The 21,153-nt window shown below is 42.1% G+C and overlaps 1 protein-coding gene across 4 annotated transcripts in view; it reads left to right on the top strand.

Annotated features, from left to right (window-relative positions):
* sptbn1 (spectrin, beta, non-erythrocytic 1) overlaps positions 1–21,153 on the top strand; it is a 340,000-nt gene that overhangs the window by 253,266 nt on the left and 65,581 nt on the right. For all 4 annotated transcript variants that reach the window (XM_068044925.1, XM_068044923.1, XM_068044926.1 and 1 more), the window contains 7 exons: positions 9,379–9,552; positions 9,798–9,889; positions 11,414–11,494; positions 11,604–11,719; positions 12,157–12,269; positions 14,194–14,381; positions 15,922–16,039. In XM_068044925.1, coding sequence (XP_067901026.1) covers positions 9,379–9,552; positions 9,798–9,889; positions 11,414–11,494; positions 11,604–11,719; positions 12,157–12,269; positions 14,194–14,381; positions 15,922–16,039 — 882 coding nt within the window. The remainder of the gene's footprint in view (positions 1–9,378; positions 9,553–9,797; positions 9,890–11,413; positions 11,495–11,603; positions 11,720–12,156; positions 12,270–14,193; positions 14,382–15,921; positions 16,040–21,153) is intronic.

The raw sequence follows: 21,153 nt of genomic DNA, 5'->3' as shown, positions 1-21,153 counted from the left end.
CATATTGATGTGGCACAACCAGTTCTTCTTCTGGCGATCAGAGGTGTCAATCAAGTAATCTACCTTACCCACTCTTTTGATCACTCTATATGGGCCACTGAACTGTTCCCCCATAACGGTAACAACACCAATATTTCATCCCCTGGTTGAAAATTGTGGGTTTTTGCATTCTTGTCTACCCATTTTTTCATATTGGCTTGGGATGCTTTAAGATGTTCCTGAGACCTACAAAACTGCTTCATGTCCTTTGTAAGGCCTAGCCAGTAATAATGTTGGCTTGTATGTGATTTAGTCTTCCGAATTCCCCTATGTCCTGCAAAGGGAATGTCGTGCTAACCTTAATAATCCATGGCGATATTTAGATAGTACCACTATCTGTTCAACAACTGACCAGTCTTTGTCTGCAGGTCCGTGAGGCAGTCTCCATTTCCTCCTCAAAACCCTATTTGCCATATAATAGCCTTCTGGAACTCGTTTTTCCTCAGCTTCTGTCAGAGCCGTCTGTGCTATTCAGTATAACTCTATCAGCTTACTGTGCTGCAATTATAGAAGATCTGTTCAACATCTCATTTGGATTATCTAAATCCCCAAATAAGGTTTCAGATACTCGGCTATCTGTTTGTGGTGCCACTTTTACCTTCGACAATGGATCCTTTTTAGCCATTGCTCGGGTAACTACATACGCAGGAAATATTCCTGGAACTTGTTCCTGTTTCGTTTCTCTAACTTCACTTGGTTCCTCTGTAATTAGAGGAGAAAGTGATGCTTTTGATCTGGCCAAATCATTTCCCAGGAGTAGATCAATTCCCTGTACTGGCAAACTGTGGATAATTCCTACAGTTACCATCCCAGATATTCAGTCACTCTCTAGGCATACTTTATATAAATTATATATACTCCCCGCCAATTCCATTAATGAAAACTTTAGCGTTCAAGGCGCTCTCTAGTGGAAACGTTCTGTCTTTCCCCAGCAAGAGTGTTTGGGTTGCTCCTGTACCCCTGGGTATAATGATGGGTGTTCCCGCCTCGCTTAAAGGATATGCAGTTACTTTATCCTTTGACAAAAATTCATTATCACTTTTGGGTATCTTATTCTTCACCTCTACACTCACTTTAGTTTTTGTATCTGGTTTTACAGCTGACATTAAAGCTATAGCCTAGTCTGCTATACTGTCAGTCAGAGTCTTTTCCTCTGCATTAGCTTTGCGGACCCCAACATGTCCTATGGGTTTACCTTGCAATTTCCAGCATTCTGAATGAAAGTGACCCATTTTGCTGTCAATGATAACACTTCGGCTTGCGAATCTCACTTCTACCCTCAGCACCTTCTTTCTGGCCTGAGGAGGTGATCCTGGGGCATTCCCAGCAGTCCTCCTTGTCCCTGGCTACTTGCCTTCCTTTCACACACACACTTTCTATCCTTCTCGGGTTTATGGGGGTGATAGACAAAAGGTTTTGGCTTATTCACAAGCTCAAAATCATCAGCAATTTCCGCTGCTTGCCTAGCTTTCAAAACTTTCAGGTTATCTATACGAGTTCTCACTACTGAACGAATGGAATTTTTAAACTCTTCTGAGAGAAACAATTCTCGAAGGTCCTCATATGTGGTTTCATCTTTAATGCCCGTATCCAATGATCAAAATGAATTTGCTTCATCCTCTCAAATTCTACTTAGGTCTGCCCAGCCAATCTGTGTAAGTTCCAAAACTTCTGACTGTAAACTTCAGGGATTAACTCATACGCAGCAAGAATAGCCTTTTTTGCCATCTCATAATCTGCAGAAGCATCTTCAGGAAGCAAGGCATAAACTTCATGAGCTCTGCCTATCAACCTGCTTTGCATAAGCAGTATCCAGCTTGCCTTCAGCTATTTCATCCGTTTGGATATTTTTTCAAAAGCTATGAAAAATGCCTCAATGTCCCTTTCCTCAAACTTAGGAAGAGCTTGTATAAATTTAAATAGCTTTTCGCTTGGTCCTGGGCTAAATTCAGATTCTTCCTAACCCGAATTTTCCCTGGAGTCAAGACAACCCCTTTGTCTTAGTTCCGTCTCTCTCAACCTAAATTCCCTCTCCTCTTTTTCATGTTCAAGTTCTCTTAATTATTTTTCAGCCTCAAGTTTTCTTACTGCTATTTCTTTCTCCTGTTCAACTTTTATCATTTCAAACTGAATCTTACCCAATTCCACTGCACCACTTGCTGACTTACTATCTTCCTCTTCCTCTTCCTCCTCCTATTCTTCTAATTTTAAATGTTGGGCTATTAGGTCAATTATCACTGCTTTTTTGGCACCTGATTTCAATTCTAACCCCAATTGTGCTGCCAGTTCTTTTAGTTGATTCTGAGTTCAAGTTGTCAAGTCACTGAGGGACACATTCTCCTTTCCCAGAAAAACTGCTGCAATTGCTAATGCCATTCTGATGGTATAGACTGTACCTTATTATACAGAAACATGGTTCCTTTTTTTTTCACAATTGACGTTCGATTTGTTCCCAACAATCGAGCACCCCAATTATGATCCCAGACGCGAGAGCAATTAATATGATGCCAGACGCAAGACCCCAATTAATCTGATCCTGGACGAGATGCCCAATTAATATGTTACGCCCGACGGGGGAGTGGTGCACTGTCAATTCAGTGCCATCACTCCACAGGTCACAGCATATTATTAAAGTTTTCCCACCTAACCGGAAAACAGCCAAATTAAACACTTTATTAACCCTCAGAATAAAAAAATACACCAAAACAGGTATCTTTAGACTATAAATTAACTATTTATTAATAAACTAAATCTTAAACACTATTAAGATAAACCTATGTCTAAAGACCTTATAACTTATTTTAACCTAACTCCCCCATTCATACACATACTCAAAAATCAACGGTTAACCGTTTAAAATAAAAACGCTGTTCTAAAAATGATCTGTTTCTTAAGAATAAATAAATAACTGGGTGATAAGTCTTTGTGGGTTACATTCCTGCTGAGTGAGCTATCCTAGTGTAAAAATAATCAAATGCCACTTGAAGTCTCCATGCTGATTTGATGAAACAGTCCTTAAATAGATAGGCATTCAAAACACTTCAGCTGCAGCAGGCGTCAAACAGTTCTTTAAACAAGGAGAATAGCAATGGGTCCACTCAGATTTTAAAACCGCCAGTCTCAGTCAAAACCTTACTGTGAATTCCAGAAAACACAGTTGGTCAAGAGAGATTCAATCTTGAAGCAAAGACTTCTTGGATTGGAAGTAAAGAAAAGGAATTTTGCTACCTCCAGCAATACAAATGATCTCTTCAAAGGGTTTTTTCCTCCTTAGGCAATTAACATGGCCTGTAGCTCATTGTAGATTTCTGCTGAGAGAAATAGACAGCTCCTTCCTCCAGTAAGCATGCTTCACTGGTGTCTCTCAAAACTGCTTTTAGCTGGTTTTACATACTGTTAAATTAAAACATTACACCATATGGCCCCCTCACTCTCTTGTTCCCTAGGTAACAAGTGCAGCTGTGGCACACGGTTCTCAGAAACCTAAAATGTCTCTCTCTGTCTTAAAGGTACACTACTTTTAACAGAGGAGAAAAAAAGTAGTTATGTGACAATACTGCTTTTCTATCCTTCCTGCCAAAGTGGAAAAGTTCACATTTTCCCACATTATACTCCATCTGCCAAATTTTTGCCCACTCACTTAACCTATCTGTATTCCTTTGTAGACTCTTTGCCGCCTCTTGACAACATCCTTTCTTACTTATCTTGGTGTGATTGGCAAATTTAGCTACCATACATTCGATCCCTTCATCCAAGTCATTTATATAGATTGCAAATAGTGGAGGCCCAGCACCCGATCCCTGTAGCACTCCACTAGTTACACCCTGCCAACCGAAAAAGACCCATTTATCTCTACTCTCTGCTTCCTGCTGGCTAACCAGTCCTTTATCCGTGCTAATATATTACCTCCTACACAAAGCGCTCTTATTTTGTGTAATAACCTCTCGTGGCCTTTTGGAAATCCAAATACACCACATCTACAGGTTCCCCTTTTTTCCACCTTGCTTGTTACTTCCTCAAAGAACTTTAATAAATTAGTTAAACACAATTTCCCTTTCGCAAAACCATATTGACTCTGTCTTTTATCCCATTATGATTTCCTCAGTATCCTGCTATAACCTCCTTAATAATGGATTCTAGCAATTTCCCTATGACAGGTGTTAGGCTAACTAGCCCATAGTTTCCTGCTTTCTGTCTTCCTCCTTTCCTGAATAAAGGCGTTACATTTGCGGTTTTCCAATCTGCTGGGAATCTTCCAGAATCTAAGGAATTTTGGAAGATTATAACCAATGCCTCTACTATCTCTGCAGCCACTTATTTTAAGACCCTAGGATGCAAGCCGTCAGGCCCTGGGGACTTGTCAGCCTTTAGGTCTAATAGTTTTTCCAGTACCTTTTGCCTGGTGATGCTGATTGTTTTAAGTTCCTCCCTCCTTTTCAACTTCTGATTTTCAAGCATCTTTGGGAAGTTTTGTAAGTCTTTTACAGTGAAGACAGTCACAAAATACCTGTTCAACGCTTCTGCCATTTCCTTGTTTTCCATTATTATTTCGCCAGACTCTCCAGAGGACCAACACTAACTTTAGTTACTCTTTTCCTTTTTAAGTACTTGTTTTTAGCTAGCTTTCTGTCATACTCTAATTTCTCCCTCTTTTTATTTAGTCATCCTTTGCTGGTTCTTAATATGTCCAATCTTCTGACTTGCCACTAATCTTTACAGAATTGTACAGTGTTTCTTTCAATCTGATATTATTCTTAAGTTCCTTATTTAGCCACCGATGATGCATCCTTCTCAAAGAGTCTTTCTTTTTCTCTGGGGTGAATCTTTACAGAGAGTTATTAAATATCTCCTTAAAAGTCTGCTACTGCATCTCTATTGTCTTACCTTTTAACCTAGTTTCCCAGTTCACTATATCCAACTCTGCCTTCATATCCCTATAATTCCCTTTATTTAGGTTTAAAACACTGGGCTTAGACCCACACTTCTCACCTTCAAGCTGAACGTGAAATTTTGATTGCTGTCACCTGAAGGCTGCTCGACTATGAGGTTATTGATTAATCGTATCTCATTGCGCATCACCAGGTCTAGAATAGCCTGCTCCCTGGTTGGCGCTGGAATATACAGCTCTAAGAATTTGTCCCAAATACACTCCATGAAATCTGAGGACTGCCACCTCATTAACAATAAAATCACTGATCAGTCTCTCCAGAGCAGCAGACACCCCCAGACTCACTGCAGTTAAACTGCAAGTAGGCAAATTTGCAGTGGGTTGGGGTCAGATTTCAGAATTTAAACAATTCAACCCTCTCCCACCTGTCATGGGGCCGGAGAGTTAAAATTCTGTCCCATATGTCTAGAGTTTGAATTAGTCTAGAATCATGTTGAGTAGTCTTATTTTGGTAGTTTTCCTGAGGCTGCAAAATGTCTTCCTCACTGCCAGTTCTGCATGCCAGTGTGTTTACAATTTTGACCACCCCCTGCCAAGCAATACTCAGTTGAGGCTTTCTGCCTCTTTTCATACGAAAGCCTCCAGTGCTGCATCAGTGAATTTGTTCGTGAGGCTCTGATAAATCCAAATATAATTTATTGCCTACCTAACAAAAAAGACCACTTTTTAAAATTATAGTTACTGCCCTTTAAGATCTGCTTTGGTACAGGAAATTGCCTCCACTCACATTGGCCAGAATTTAATTATGATGTGGTGGCCCCGAGCCCGCCTCCACCAACCCTAGAAGCCACGCTGCTATTGTGCATGGCTCCGGCTTCCGTCCCTCTGAGGCAGGAAGTCTTGCCTCCAAGAGCTGCTGACCAATCAGAGGGCTGGCAGCTCTTCAGTCCCAGCAGTGCCACCAGGAGCAGTGGCCACTGCTGGGACTACACCCAGCAAGAGGGGGAACATGGACATCGGCCTCCGAAAAGAGACATGGGGTTGGACCTCACTGGGGACAATCGGCTAGGCCCCCAGGTGAAGGGATGGGGGTGGTATTTCAGCAGGGGCAGCCTGTGCTGCTGGGGGGACTTCTGCGGGCCACGGTACCCGATCAGGAGGAACCCCCACCACCACCCCCCCCAGCCCACAAGGAGGCCATCAGGTATTACTGGGCAGTCTTCTCAGGTGCCCAAGTACCTATCCACTGCTGGTAAAATACCAGAGACCCTTAAGTGGCCCAAGGGCGGGCGAGCCGCCTGCCACCTCTCCTGCTGCTAGTAAAATAGCAGTGGGGGTGAGTAGGTGATGGATACAGCACCCCCACCACTAGCCTGCTCTGGGGGGGCCTAAAATTCCGGCCATTAAGTGAGCTCCCAGGAACGGAAGTAATCTAGGCCAAAAGTTTCCATGAATAAATAATGATGACGACCCTGGAAGGTGGGCCTTTCCCAAAATGTGCGAGCTCCGTATTTATGTCGCATCAGTTCTGCCAGCTGAAGATAGGAAAATCAACCATTATGGTGATAGCCATTAGGTCAAGAAATGTCTTCTTCATCCCCGATTCACACCTGTTGCTTTCCCAAGCAACAATATTAAGAGTGGCCTTTTCAGAAGGGATTAAGCGTTTGAAATTGGCATCATAACCTGTATAAGGCTGTTTTTGTTAATTGTAGGCTATCTTTTCCAGCAAATAGGACAGTTTGATCTATAACGTTCACTTCATTGGGCACTGAGACCATCCAATTAATTTCTTGTAGGATACTTCCTGCCAGCAGAAAGGGGAAATGTACAAACTCAACTCTAACTCACCACCCTCGATCCTTCCACTGCTTCTGATTTGTCACCGTGCTTGTCCGGCATCCAATATTGGATGAGCAAAAATTTCCTCCAACTATATAATGGCAAGACTGAACCATTGTCTTCAGTCCGCGCTACAAACTGCATTCCCTAGCCATCGACTCTCCACGGCTGAAGCAGACTATTCGCAATATTGACCCCGAGCTGAACTTCCATATCATGTCCATCACCAAGGCCGTCTACATTCAACTCTGTAACATCGCCTATCTTTACCCCTGCCTCAGCTCATCTGCTGCTGAAACCCTCCTCCATGCCATTGTTACCTCTAGACTCGACTAATCCAATGTTTTCCAGACCAGCCTTCCCCATTGCACCTTCTGTAAACTTTAGCTCGTCCAAAACTCACCGGTGGGATTCACACCAAGTCCCATTTACTCAACACCCCTGTGCTCGCTGATCTGCATTGGCTCCCAGTCTGGCAACTCCTTGATCTTAAAATTCTCATTCTTGTTTTCAAATCTCTCCATGGCCTCGCTTCTCCTCAGCTCTGTAACCTCCTCTAGCCCTACAACCTTCCCACGATCTCTGCACTCCTCCAATTCTGGCCTCTTGCACATCCCCAGTTTTAATCATTCCACGTTGGCCGCTGTGTCTTCAGCTACTTAGGCTCTAAGCTCTGGAATTCTCTTCCTTAAGCTCTCTACCTCTCTGTTTTCCTTTAAAAGCTGCCTCTTTGCCTGTCCTAATATCTTAGTATGTGGCTTGGTGTCCGATTTTGTTTGATGACACTCCTGTGAAGCACTCTGGGATATTTTACTACATTAAAGGTGCTATCTAAATGCACATAGTTGTTGAATGACAGGCAGGAAAAGACCAACTTTCCATCAAGCCTACCCAATACTCATGATTTATCCCATTAATTTAGATTGGATTGAAACCCAAGTCATCAGGCGAAAGAAAAGAGTGCTTATCCCACTCTACTGCTTAGCCACAACCTGTTATCTAACTTTACTGTTAAAGTTTTCTGCCTTCCACACATTTCATTTTGCTCCTTGGTTGTTTTATGTGTTTGCTGTTGCTACATTGTTGACAGTTGACTATCGGGTGATCTGTACAGCCCAGAATGGCCTCCATATTACAAATGTGACAGACCATAAATTCATGGGAATTATGTCCAGAATATTACAAGAATGTTTTTGTATAATTTCCTCAATGGAAACTGGAGAGGCGTCACTCACTCCATTTGAACATTAATTCATCAACTTCAAATTAATGAAGAACACAAGTGAGAATTTTTTTTTCCAATTTAAAGAAATCATCCCATTACCTCCAAGAAGAAATCCATTGTGCTTTGTGTGATTAATATTCCCGTTAATTATTCGAGAATAATGATGGGAAGGATGGGCTGAATTTTGTAGTCAGTGGTGAAGCAATGTGCCAACTTCACAAAACACTGCCCACAAAGTTCTGGTGATCTCCGTGGTGCAGATTTTCCCTTTACAAATTTCAGTTTGAATCTAGTGTCAAGTCAAGGGGTTCTCCAGGCGTCAAGCAACTCTGATATCATCAAGCAGGGTAAGCAGCCTATCACATTGAAGCATTCCCACGGACAGCAAACCAGATGTAAAACCCACTGAATCCTTTCACTTTTAATTTTAAAATTTTACAATAAAATAAATGGAACATACATGTGGGATTAAGATAGCTCAAATAATCATAAATTTTTAAAAAATATTTTAAATATATATGTGGAATTTCTTATAATTGAGAAATTTGGCATTCATTAAATATAAAATTTGAGTATTGCTGAAAACAGACATTTTGTCGAAGCGTTTCATCTTGCAATCATCTTTGCAGACAGAACATGTAAACAAAATAAGTGACAGCCATTCACTGGTTCATTCCTTAGGGCAATGCCTTGACCATTCAGAGTCAAGCTGCCTGGTTTAAGTTTCAAACAAAGCTTGGCAATTAACTGTCAGTCACCATAAACTGGTGCATTCTCCATGGCAATGCCTCTACCAGAGTCCACTTGCCAACCAATCAGCACTCTCTTCTCGTACAGTATAAATTTGTTGCTTTCCCTTATATTGGTATTCTTGCGATTTGTCCTGATAAGTGTAAAATGAAAAGCTTCAACAAAATGTCTGTTTTCAGCAATACTCAAGTTCTGTACTGCCAAGTGACCGAATATAAAATTACTCTTTCAGGACCAGTTAGACTATGAACTTAGCACACTGTTATAAGCCCAGTCACATCTCATTCAACAAGGTGTAACTTTTTCAAGCGCTTTAATAGTGAACTAAGCGTGTAAGTTCTCATCAGTTCAATGATTTCTAATTAATTGCATTCTGGGGACGTCAACAGCACATTCTCTGGAGAAGCGTAGAATAGCTGATAGCAACTTTTGGATTTCTGTGTTTAACTGTGCATTTGTGGACTCCAGAAGTTTCTGTCAGTTTCAGAGGTGTAATGACAGCAAACGCTGACAATTTTGTTGTCATTACTACTGCAAAATCTGGACCAGTATTTACTTGGTACTTCAATGCCATAGTTCTTCTGCTTCATGATGTGTAGCATTTATATGACTATTCTCTTTCATTCCCTATCAGCCTAAACCAACAAAAGGGCGAATGCGAATCCATTGTCTTGAAAATGTTGACAAAGCCCTTCAGTTCCTTAAAGAGCAAAGAGTACATTTAGAAAATATGGGATCTCATGATATTGTGGATGGAAACCATCGACTGACTCTTGGCCTAATTTGGACCATCATTCTTCGATTCCAGGTAAATTCAGCAATGCAGTGAGTGCCTCTAAGATCTTGTAGGGTGAATTAATGCTTGCTTTAATTATTATTCTAAACTTTTGATCACTTTAATAAATTATGAGCACTCTTTTTGTTAAATTATTTGACACATTTAGAACTACTTAAATCTGCTTCCATTTAGTAGCACAATTTATGTTCCAGGAAATGATGAAATTAATACAGCGAAAAGAACCCCTTTGATTGGTATTCATTTGCATTCTCCAGATCCAAGATATCCGCGTCGAATCAGAGGACAACAAGGAAAAGAAATCTGCAAAAGATGCCTTGCTGTTGTGGTGCCAGATGAAAACAGCAGGGTGAGCACCACCAAAGGAATGGGGGTATAAAGTTTCCATGCAATGCAGTGTTTTTTTCAGTTGGAACTTTGAGCTCTTGAAGCTGTCGGATTTGAACAAAAAATCTGCTTTGCTTTTCTTCAACATCTCCGTTGACACACATTTGAAACTTTTTTGTTTGATGGAATGCTTCATTTAAGGTCTGTCTTGGGTGTTCATAAAACACAACTATATCTCTTGGTGTTTCTTCAATTAACAAAAAAATACTTATATATGAAACTTGTTTTACATAATAGATGGTCTCATCAATTGGAGATATCTTTTTAAGGCATTTCTGAAACACTCTGCTGGGTTGCAATGTTAGCATTGGGGCTTAGAAATAGTGTGAAATTGAATATTATAACTTGTTTTTTGATAAATACCTGAGTAAAAAAATTGCTCCAGAGTATCTAAGTGGTAGGTCCATGCATTTATCGTGCTGATGCTTCTAAAGGTAAATAGTTTGGAAATTAAGTGGCATTTTAAATGCAGAGTAATAGAAACATTTATAACCCTGGTTCTCCAGGCTTACACACATCTCACAATGCATATACTCATATGCACATGCAAGCACATGATCTTGGCTTTAAAATTGCCTTTAATGGTACTAGTTAGATTAATTTTGGTATTGGCTTACCATTAATCTCTAAACTTCTATCTGATAAAGGTAGAAAAATTCTGAATAAATAAACTCTTTCACCCTCCCTCATTTTTTTTTAGAATTAGAACATTACAGCGCAGTACAGGCCCTTCGGCCCTCGATGTTGCGCCGACCTGTGAAACCATCTGACCTACACTATTCCATTTTCATCCATATGTCTATCCAATGACCACTTAAATGCCCTTAAAGTTGGCGAGTCTACTACTGTTGCAGGCAGGGCGTTCCACGCCCCTACTACTCTCTGAGTAAAGAAACTACCTCTGACATCTGTCCTATATCTATCACCCCTCAACTTAAAGCTATGTCCCCTCGTGTTTGCCATCACCATCCGAGCTTCCATTTTGCGGAAGCTTACATTTTTGTTCTTATTTGGCACCCTGTGTTTACTCTTGGTCATATCCAGCAAACTGTTAAGTTACTGTAAACTGTAAAGAGTAGCTGAATATTTGCTAAATGTGAATTTTAATTTTGGGGTGATTCTTTTCTGGTTACGATGTGTTCTTCTTCTTTGGCCTCCTTGTCTCGAGAGACAATGGGTAAGCGCCTGGAGGTGGTCAGTGGATGTGTTAGTGATATAGTAATTGTACCAAGTTTTCCTATTTTTCTAGCAAAACCCTAAAAGAGCATGTTCAGCAGAGATAAGAATTTGAGGAAATCATCCCACTGCAGTTAAAATATTGCTATTCCATAAGATTACCTCTGTGTAACCAATTCATAAATCTGTTTCTGAAGAATGAGTTTACAATTTTGTTAAACATGGCAACTAGAAAATTTACTTGTTGCATTTACTTCATTTCCACTTTGAAAAACGAATTGAAGAAATTTATGTTTTGTTCTCCCCACAGCTATCCCAATGTCAACATTCACAACTTTACCACCAGCTGGAGGGATGGCATGGCATTCAATGCTGTTATACACAAGCATAGGTATGTAGGCATTATTAGATTCAAACAAATATTTAAATAATCACACTGTTTTGCATCCAGTTTGCAATATGTGTGTCCATATCTCTTCACTGTGTTTTCATTTGGTCAGGCCGGACCTGATTGACTTTGACAAACTTAAGAAGTCTAATGCTCACTACAATCTCCAGAATGCTTTCAACCTTGCAGAGCAACACCTTGGGCTTACCAAGCTGCTGGACCCTGAAGGTTAGTTTTGGCATGTTACTTGTGTTGGAAATTTTCATTTAATTACTTCGTATAATTTGCTGCTTTATAACTATTTGAAGAGATCTTTTTGCTTCAGACTGTGTACTGTTAATTCCCTACTCAAAAACAATCACCTTTCTATTTCCCGAACTTTTCCCCAGCTCCACCACCCACGCCATTCCCCAAATCTGTTGTTCTTAATGGGTTTAAATCGACTTTGGATTGTCAAAGGCATTGAAACACCATCAGCACTATTTCCTTTGATTCCTCTAACTTGCCATCTTGCAAATATGCATTACCATCAATAACCTACATGTTCGTTCTAATGTAATATTGCCTAAAATGTAAAATGGATCATTGCCCTTCATTCACATGTTATACAAGCCGTTTTAGACCCTGATATACAGTTAGGTAATACGCAGCATTTTGTTTGCCAGATGTCAGTGTTGACCACCCTGATGAGAAGTCAATTATTACCTACGTGGTAACATACTACCATTACTTCTCCAAGATGAAGGCCCTGGCTGTGGAAGGAAAACGTATTGGAAAGGTATTTTAAAATTTCTTGTAATCTACTATGTGTTAATTTAGGGAGAACTTCCAGTAATACCAGAAAACAGCATAATGTTATTCAGTGTTGAACTAAGAATATATAAGTCTCCATAGCACCTGGGGCTTTTACATTAAAGCTATAATTATCCCATCTTAAGCTCTTAAATACCATTCTCAGTAGTCAGCCCTGTATTCTGCTTTTGTCTCTGCTCATGATACTACTGAGCCACAAGTCCAGACTTAGAAGGGTTATTTGCATTTTTTAGAATATTTTCCTCATGGGAAATGCTGCACCATTCCATAATGGCTGAGCCAAGATCATAAACTAGTCAGATGGATTTTAACACCATGCTGCCCATAACAATCACCTTAAAAGTTTGCAAAGTATTCTGTCAATTAAGTTGCTGGGTTTAAAGTTGATTTTGTCATCTGACCTTGATCATGTTGCAGTCATTTAACTCATTCCATTCTAATACAATAAGTAGCACATTAAACCATCTCATAGGAGCAGAAGTAGGCCATTCAGCCTGTCTAGCCTGCTTTGCCATTCAACTAGATCATGGCTGATCATCTACCTCAATGCCACTTTCCTGCACTATCCCCATATCCCTTGATGTCATTAATATCCAGATATCTATCGATTTCTGACTTGAACATGCACAATGATTGAGCTTCCATAGCCTTCTGGGGTAGAGAATTCCAAAGATTCACCACCCTCTGAGTGAAGAAATTCCTCCTCATCGCAGTCTTAAATGGCCTACCCCTTATTCTGAGACTGTATTCCCTAGTTCTAGACTCATCAGCCAGAGAAAACATCCTAGCTACATCCACCCTGTCATGCCCTGTAAGAATTTTGTAAGTTTCAATGAGATCACTTCTCATTCTTAGAAACTCTCGAGAATACGGGCCCAGTTTCCTCAATGTCTCCTCATAAAACAATCCCACCATCTCTGGGATTAGTCTGGTGAACCTCCGTTGCACTCCCTCTATGGCAAGTATATCCTTCCTTCGATGAGGAGACCCGGTCTCACCAAGACTCTATACAGTTACAGCAAGACTTCTTTACTCCTGTACTCAAAACCCTTGCAATGAAGGCCAGCATGCCATTTTCCTTCATAATTGCTTGCTGCACCTGCATGCTAGCTTTTAGTGATTCATGAACCAGGATGCCCAGGTCCCTTTGGACATCAATACTTCCCAACCTCTCACCATTTAAGAAATACTCTGTCTTTCTGTTTTTTCTACCAAAGTGGATAAATTCATACTTATTCGCATTATATTCCATCTGCCATATTCTTGCCCATTCACTCAGCCTGTCCAAGGCCCCTTGAAGCCTCCTTGTGTCCTCCTCACAACTTACATTCCCACCTAGTTTTGTGTCATCAGCAAATTTGGAAATATTACATTTGGTCCCCACATCCAAATCATTTATATAGATTGTGAACAGCTGTGGCCCCAGCAGTGATCCTTGCAGTACTCCACTAGTAACAGCTTGCCACCTTGAGAATGATCCATTTATTCCTATTCTCTGACTCTCTGTTTTCTGTCTGTTAACCAATTCTCAATCCATACCAGTATATTACCCCCAATCCCATGTGCTCTAATTTTGTTTACTAATCTCCTGTGTGGGACCTTATCAAAAGCCTTCTGAAAATCCAAATACAGCACATCCACTGGTTCACCTTTACCTATGCTACAAGTAACATCCTCAAACAATTCCAACAGGTTTGTCAAACATCATTTCCCTTTTATAAATCCATGTTGACTCTGCCCAATCATATCATTATTTTCTATGTGTCTAGTTATCGCATCTTTTATAATGGACTCATTTACTGCAATGATTGTAGAATACTGTTCTTTTTATAGACCTGACATGCCTGAGCATTGTTACTATAAAGTTGTTCTATTTCCACCTGCCACAGGTACTTGACTATGCAATTGAAACCGAAAAAATGATAGAAAAATATGAGTCCCTGGCGTCTGACCTGCTGGAGTGGATTGAACAGACTATCATCATCCTGAACAATCGTAAATTTGCCAATTCACTGGTTGGTGTTCAGCAGCAGCTACAAGCATTTAACACATATCGCACAGTAGAAAAACCATCAAAGTAAGATTGTTAAAACAGTTACTAAATTACTTATTTAATTAGCTTAGTAAATCACTTGTGAAAACCTATCATAATTATCTGACTCAGTACATATAATAATACATTAGAGTCATAATGCACAAATAGCTTATTGTGTGCTAGACCAGGTTAAAGTTACAATAACAACCTGGGGTAAAGATGATGTTTGGATAGCTCTTAGCTGCACAAGAACACTTGGAATTTTTAAAATTTATTCTCTGGATATGGGTGACACTGACAGGACTGCATTTCTTACCCATACCTCATTGGCCTGAGAAAGTACTGGTGGGATCTCTCCTGGAGGTGATTGCTGTCATGATGGTGTTTGGTAGAGAATTTCAGAAATTTGACCAAGCGACAATGAATGAATAGCATTGTCGGTCCAAGTCAGGCTGGTATGTCATTGAGAGATGATGGAGCTTCCATTTTGCTCTTGTGCTTCTCATTCCCACAGGGCTGGGAAGCACTGTAGAAGTAGATTTGCTGCAAAGCTTCCGATAGATAACGTATTGCAGTTGCAGTATGCTGGCGGTGGAGGGAATGGATATTAAGAAAAATACTATTAAGTCAATGGGAGGGCTGGCGTTCAAGCGGACTGCTGTGTACTGAATGATGTCAAGCTTCTTGAAAGCTCTTGTGCGTGATGGCGAGAGCTTTGAGGGGTCAGGACATAGCCATTTGTAACAAAACACATAGGGCTGGATTTTCAAATCGGGGTCAGGAACCCGACGCCTGGATGAACTCTGGGTCCTGACCCCACGCCTCAGCTGCGTAGTTCAGCCATGCTGGGGGCTGCTGCTGCTGCCTTACCAAAGAGCTTAAGGGGCCGTTAGTTGGCGGTGAATGGTTTCCTGGTCCCTCCTTCACCCCCTAACCCCACCACTGGCCCTTACAAAATTACAATCTGTCCTGGAGGTGTCGGGATCACGAGACGACTTCCAGAAACACAATTTTGAAATGGTGCCCGCACCGGTTCCCAACCCCACAGCCCTTTGAAAATCCAGCCCATAATCTTTCACCTGCTTTTGTATCCCGTCTTGATCAGCTGGTCCAGATAAACTTCTGGTCAGTGGTGACAAGACATTGGTGAGTGTCTTGGCAATGGTGGTGCCATTGAAGGTGAGAGGGAAGTAGTTGGGCTTTTTCTTGGAGATAGTCATTGCCCAACATTTATGTAGTGCAAATGTTACCTGCTGTTCAACCAAAGCTAAATATTATTTGATCCAAAGTGACCTTTTCACAGGACAAATGGATACATCTGATTATCCTCCCTAGCCCACAATTCTGTTTCTTGCTATGATGAGAACCAATTTAAACTCATTCCATATATGGCAGGTGTAATTTTTCTAGAATTTTCAAAGTTAGTTGGATCAGTATTAAACTTAATTGTTGCTTTGCCTGTTGAGTTGGCTACAAAAATTTTTAAAGTATCCAATTTCCATTATTTTATAAATAAATATGTGATATATAAAATGATTTGCCTCTTGTCTGATATTTTGTTTTCTTCTAATTTCTGATGTAGGTTTACAGAAAAAGGAAACCTTGAAGTATTGCTTTTCACCATTCAAAGCAAAATGAGAGCAAACAATCAAAAAGTGTACATGCCAAGAGAAGGCAAACTCATCTCAGATATCAACAAGGTAATCATGAAATGTTTTTTTTTATTCGTTCATGGGATGTAGGCGATGTTGGCCAGGCCAGCATTTATTGCCCATCCCTAATTGCCCTTGAGAAGGTAGTGGTGAGCTGCCTTATTGAACCGCTGCAGTCCATTTGGGGTAGGTATACCCACAGTGCTGTTAGGAAGGGAGTTCCAGGATTTTGACCCAGCGACAGTGAAGGAACGGCGATATAGTTCCAAGTCAGGATGGTGTGTGACTTGGAGGGGAACTTGCAGGTGATGGTGTTCCCATGTATTTGCTGCCCTTGTCCTTCAAGTTGGTAGAAGTCGTGGGTTTGGAAGGTGCTGTCTAAGGAGCCTTGGTGCATTGCTGCAGTGCATCTTGTAGACTGTACACACTGCTGCCACTGTGCGTCGGTGGTGGAGGGAGTGAATGTTTGTAGATGGGGTGCCAATCAAGCAGGCTGCTTTGTCCTGGATGGTGTCGAGCTTCTTGAGTGTTGTTGGAGCTGCACCCATCCAGGCAAGTGGAGAGTATTCCATCACACTCCTGACTTGTGCCTTGTAGATGGTGGACAGGCTTTAGGGAGTCAGGAGGTGAGTTACTCGCCTCAGGATTCCTAGCCTCTGACCTGCTCTTGTAGCCACGGTATTTATATGGCTACTCCAGTTCAGTTTCTGGTCAATGGTAGCCCTAGGATGTTGATAGTGGGGGATTCAGCGATGGTAATGCTGTTGAATGTCAAGGGCAGATGGTTAGATTCTCTCTTGTTGGAGATGGTCATTGCCTGGCACTTGTGTGGCGCAAATGTTACTTGCCACTTATCAGCCCAAGCCTGGATATTGTCCAGGTCTTGCTGCATTTCTACACAGACTGCTTCAGTATCTGAGGAGTCACGAATGGTGCTGAACATTGCGCAATCATCAGTGAACATCCCCACTTCTGACCTTATAATTGAAGGTATGTCATTGATGAAGCAGCTGAAGATGGTTGGGCCCAGGACACTACCCTGAGGAACTCCTGCAGTGATGTCCTGGGGCTCAGATGATTGACCTCCAACAATCACAACCATCTTCCTTTGCGCTCGGTATGACTCTAGCCAGCAGAGGGTTTTCCCCCTGATTCCCATTGACCTCAGTTTTGCCAGGGCTCCTTGATGCCATATTCGGTAAAATGCTGCCTTGATGTCAAGGGCAGTCACTGTCACCTCACCTCTTGAGTTCAGCTCTTTTGTCCATGTTTGAACCAAGGCTGTAATGAGGTCAGGAGCTGAGTGGCCCTGGCAGAACCCAAACTGAGCGTCACTGAGCAGGTTATTGCTAAGCAAGTGCCGCTTGATGGCACTGTTGATGACACCTTCCATCACTTTACTGATGATTGAGAATCGGCTGATGGGGCGGTAATTGGCCGGGTTGGACTTGTCCTGCTTTTTGTGTACAGGACATACCTGGGCAATTTTCCACATTGCAGGGTAGATGCCAGTGTTGTAGTTGTACTGGAACAGCTTGGCTAGGGGTGCGGCAAGTTCTGGAGCACAGGTCTTCATTACTATTGCCGCAATATTGTCAGGGCCCATAGCTTTTGCAGTATCCAGTGCCTTCAGCTGTTTCGATATCACATGGAGTGAATCGAATTGGCTGAAGTCTGGCAACTGTGATGTTGGGGACTTCAGGAGGAGGCCGAGGTGGATCATCAACTCGGCACTTCTGGCTGAAGATTGTTAGTTGCAGATGCTTCAGCCTTATCTTTCGCACTGATGTGCTGGGCTCCCCCATCATTGAGGATGGGGATATTTTTTGGAGCCACCTCCTCCAGTCATTTGTCTAACTGTCCACCACCATTCACGGCTGGATGTGGCAGGACTGCAGAGCTTAGATCTGATCCGTTGGTTATGGGATCGCTTAGCTCTGTCTACCGCATGCTGCTTACGCAGTTTGGCACGCAGATAGTCCTGTGTTGTAGCTTCACCAGGTTGACCCCTTCATTTTGAGGTATGCCTGGTGCTGCTCCTGGCATGCCCTCCTGCACTCTTCATTGAACCAGGGTTGGTCTCCTGGCTTGATGGTAATGGTAGAGTGGGTGATATGCCGGGCCATAGGGTTACAGATTGTGGTTGAGTACAATTGTGCTGCTGCTGATGGCCCACAGCGCCTCATGGATGCCCAGTTTTGCATTGCTAGATCTGTTCGAAATCATTTAGCACGGTGATAGTGCCACACAACACGATGGACGGTGTGCTCAATGTGAAGGCGGGACTTCGTCTCCACAAGGACTGTGCGGTGGTCACTCCGACCAATACAGTCATGGACAGAAGCATCTGCAGCAGGCAGATTGGTGAGGACGAGGTCAAGTATGTTTTCCCCTCGTGTTGGTTCCCCCACCACCTGCCGCAGACCCAGTCTAGCAGCTACGTCCTTTAGGACTTGGCCAGCTCGGTCAGTAGTGGTGCTACCGAGCCACTCTTGGTGATGGACATTGAAGTCCCCCACCCAGAGTACATTTTGTACCCTTGCCACCCTCAGTGCTTCCTCCAAGTGATGTTCAACATGGAGTACTGAGTCATCAGCTGAGGGAGGGTGGTAGGTGGTAATCGGTAAGAGGTTACCTTGCCCATGTTTGACCTGATGCCATGAGACTTCATGGGGTCCGGAGTCAATGTTGAGGACTTCCAGGGCAACTCCCTCCCTACTGTATACTGCTGTTTGCCACCTCTGGTGGGTCTGTCCTGACAGTGGGACAGGACATACCCGGGGATGGTGATGGCAGTGTCTGGGACATTGTCTGTAAGGTATGATTCCGTGAGTATGACTATGTCAGGCTGTTGCTTGACTAGTCTGTGGGACAGCTCTCCCAACTTTGGCACAAGCCCTCAGATGTTAGTAAGGAGGATTTTGCAGGGTCGACGGGGCTGGGTTTGCTGTTGTCGTTTCCAGTGCCTAGGTCGATGCCGGGTGGTCTATCCGGTTTCATTCCTTTTTATTGACTTCATAGCGGTTAGGTACAACTGAGTGGCTTGTAGGCCATTTCAGAGGGTATGTAAGAGTCAACCACATTGCTGTGGGTCTGTCCAGGTAAGGACAGCTGATTTCCTTCCCTAAAGGACATCAATGAACCAGATGGGTTTTTATAACAATCGACAATGGTTTCATGGCCATCATTAGACTAGCTTTTAATTCCAGATTAATTGAATTCAAATTCCACCTTCTGCTGTAGTGGGATTCGAACCCATGTCCCCAGAGAAATACCCTGGGTCTCTGGGTTACTGGTCCAGTGATAATACCACTACGCCACCGCCTACCCATTCATTTTATTTTATTTTCTCCTTGAAGGAAATATATTTAACCTCGTCAGAAGCCCATGATAGTTTCACCTGACCCCGGGAACACACTCAACTTTACAGCTGCATCCCTTGTATAGAACTAGCATATATTTTACCCCTGGTTTCTGGACATCGATCCTAAGCAAACTTCAGCTGAGCGCATATGCTTAAAAGCATAGACTAGTACAGCATGGGAAAAGGCCATTTGGTCCTTTGAGTCTGCACCAGCTCTTTCTAAGAGCAATCTAGTTGGTCCTACTCCCCCACTCTTTTGTCATACCTTTGCGATTTTTTTCTCCTTCAAATATTTATCCAATTCCCTTTTAAAGGCTACTGTTAAATCTGAATGCACCACCTATCAGGCAATGCATTATGAATACTAACCACTCATTGTGTAAAAATGTATTTACTCATGTTGCCTCTGGTTCTTTTGGCAATTGTCTTAAATCTGTGACCTCTGGTTATTGACCTCTCAGCCGTTGGAAATAGTTTCTCATTATTTACTTTATCTACACCCTGCATGATTTTAAACACCTCTATCAAATCTCCTTCTGGTGTTCACTGTTCTAAGGAGAACAACCCCAGCTTCTCCAGTTTATCCATGTAACTGTAATCGCTCATCCCTGGAATCATTTTAGTAAATCTCTCTGCACCTTTTCCAAAGTCTTCACGTCCTTCCTAAAGTGTAGTGCCCAGAATTGGACACAGTACTCAAGCTCAAGCACTACTCAATAGTGTTTTATGTAGGTTTAGCATAACTTCCTGGCTTTTGTACTCTATGCCTCTATTTATAAAACCCAGGATCCCATATGTCTTTTAAACAACCTGCCCTGCCACCTTCAGAGATTTGTGCACAAGCAGCCCCTGGTCTCTCTCGTCTTGCACCCCCTTTAAAATTGTACCATTTAGCATGTATTGCCTCATCTCTTCTTACAACCAAATGGTATCCTATTTTGAATAATATCAGCCATAGGTAAACTTTAGATACACAAGGATGGATCAGGAGTAGATCCAGAGTAGATAAATGCTGGATCCATGAGGGGAGCAGCACAGCATTGGAGAGTAACATTTTTCCTAATAATTAAGATTTTTAATCTATGGCTATCTATATTGTATTAAAAATCGTATGCGTGTTGTCCCAGTGCACCCAGACCCCTCTGATCCACCACCCCCTTAAAATACTGCTCGAGCCCAGGACCCCTCTCAGTACCTGGGTCTCTACTCCCATACTCCAAGAGCCTCCCCCTATGCTGAAAAATTATTACTTCTGACGCTACTTGGCTTAACATGTAGGAACAAGAGTAGGCCATTCAAGACCTCGAACCCGTTCCATCATTCACATAAATCATGGCAGGTCTGTACGTCAACTTCATTAACCCATCTTTGATCCATATTCCTTGATAACCCTTGCCTAACACATCTCTCAATCTCAGTCTTGAAAGTTTACTTGAAGCCTTTGGCCTCTTGCAGTAGCCTGGAGTTTGCAGTTGATCTTTTTCCCACAGAAATCTGAAATTTTGGCTTTTTTTCCTCCCACTAAGACTACCCAAGATCTCTGCGTTATAGAGTCCCAACAGTGTTTGCAAATCTCATGGGATTCCAGTGTTGATGGCAATTTATACATTCTTCTGTCTGTCCTTTAGAAATCAGTTGTGCAAGCTCTTTGCAGCTGCTGTTTGTTGCTGCTCAGAGTCTGCCTCCAAATGGCTGGACCACAAACTATGAAAGCTTTAATTTTTTTTTTTCATCTTCAGTCTCTTTCATCTAATCTAGGTAATTTATATCTATTTTTCCCTGTTAAAATGTAATTAAT

This window comes from Heterodontus francisci, chromosome 13 (genome assembly GCF_036365525.1).
Source record: "Heterodontus francisci isolate sHetFra1 chromosome 13, sHetFra1.hap1, whole genome shotgun sequence".
In the NCBI taxonomy this organism is placed as follows: domain Eukaryota; kingdom Metazoa; phylum Chordata; class Chondrichthyes; order Heterodontiformes; family Heterodontidae; genus Heterodontus; species Heterodontus francisci.
The sequence above is the reverse complement of the archived record's forward strand: the minus strand, read 5'-3'. Positions and strand labels throughout refer to the sequence as shown.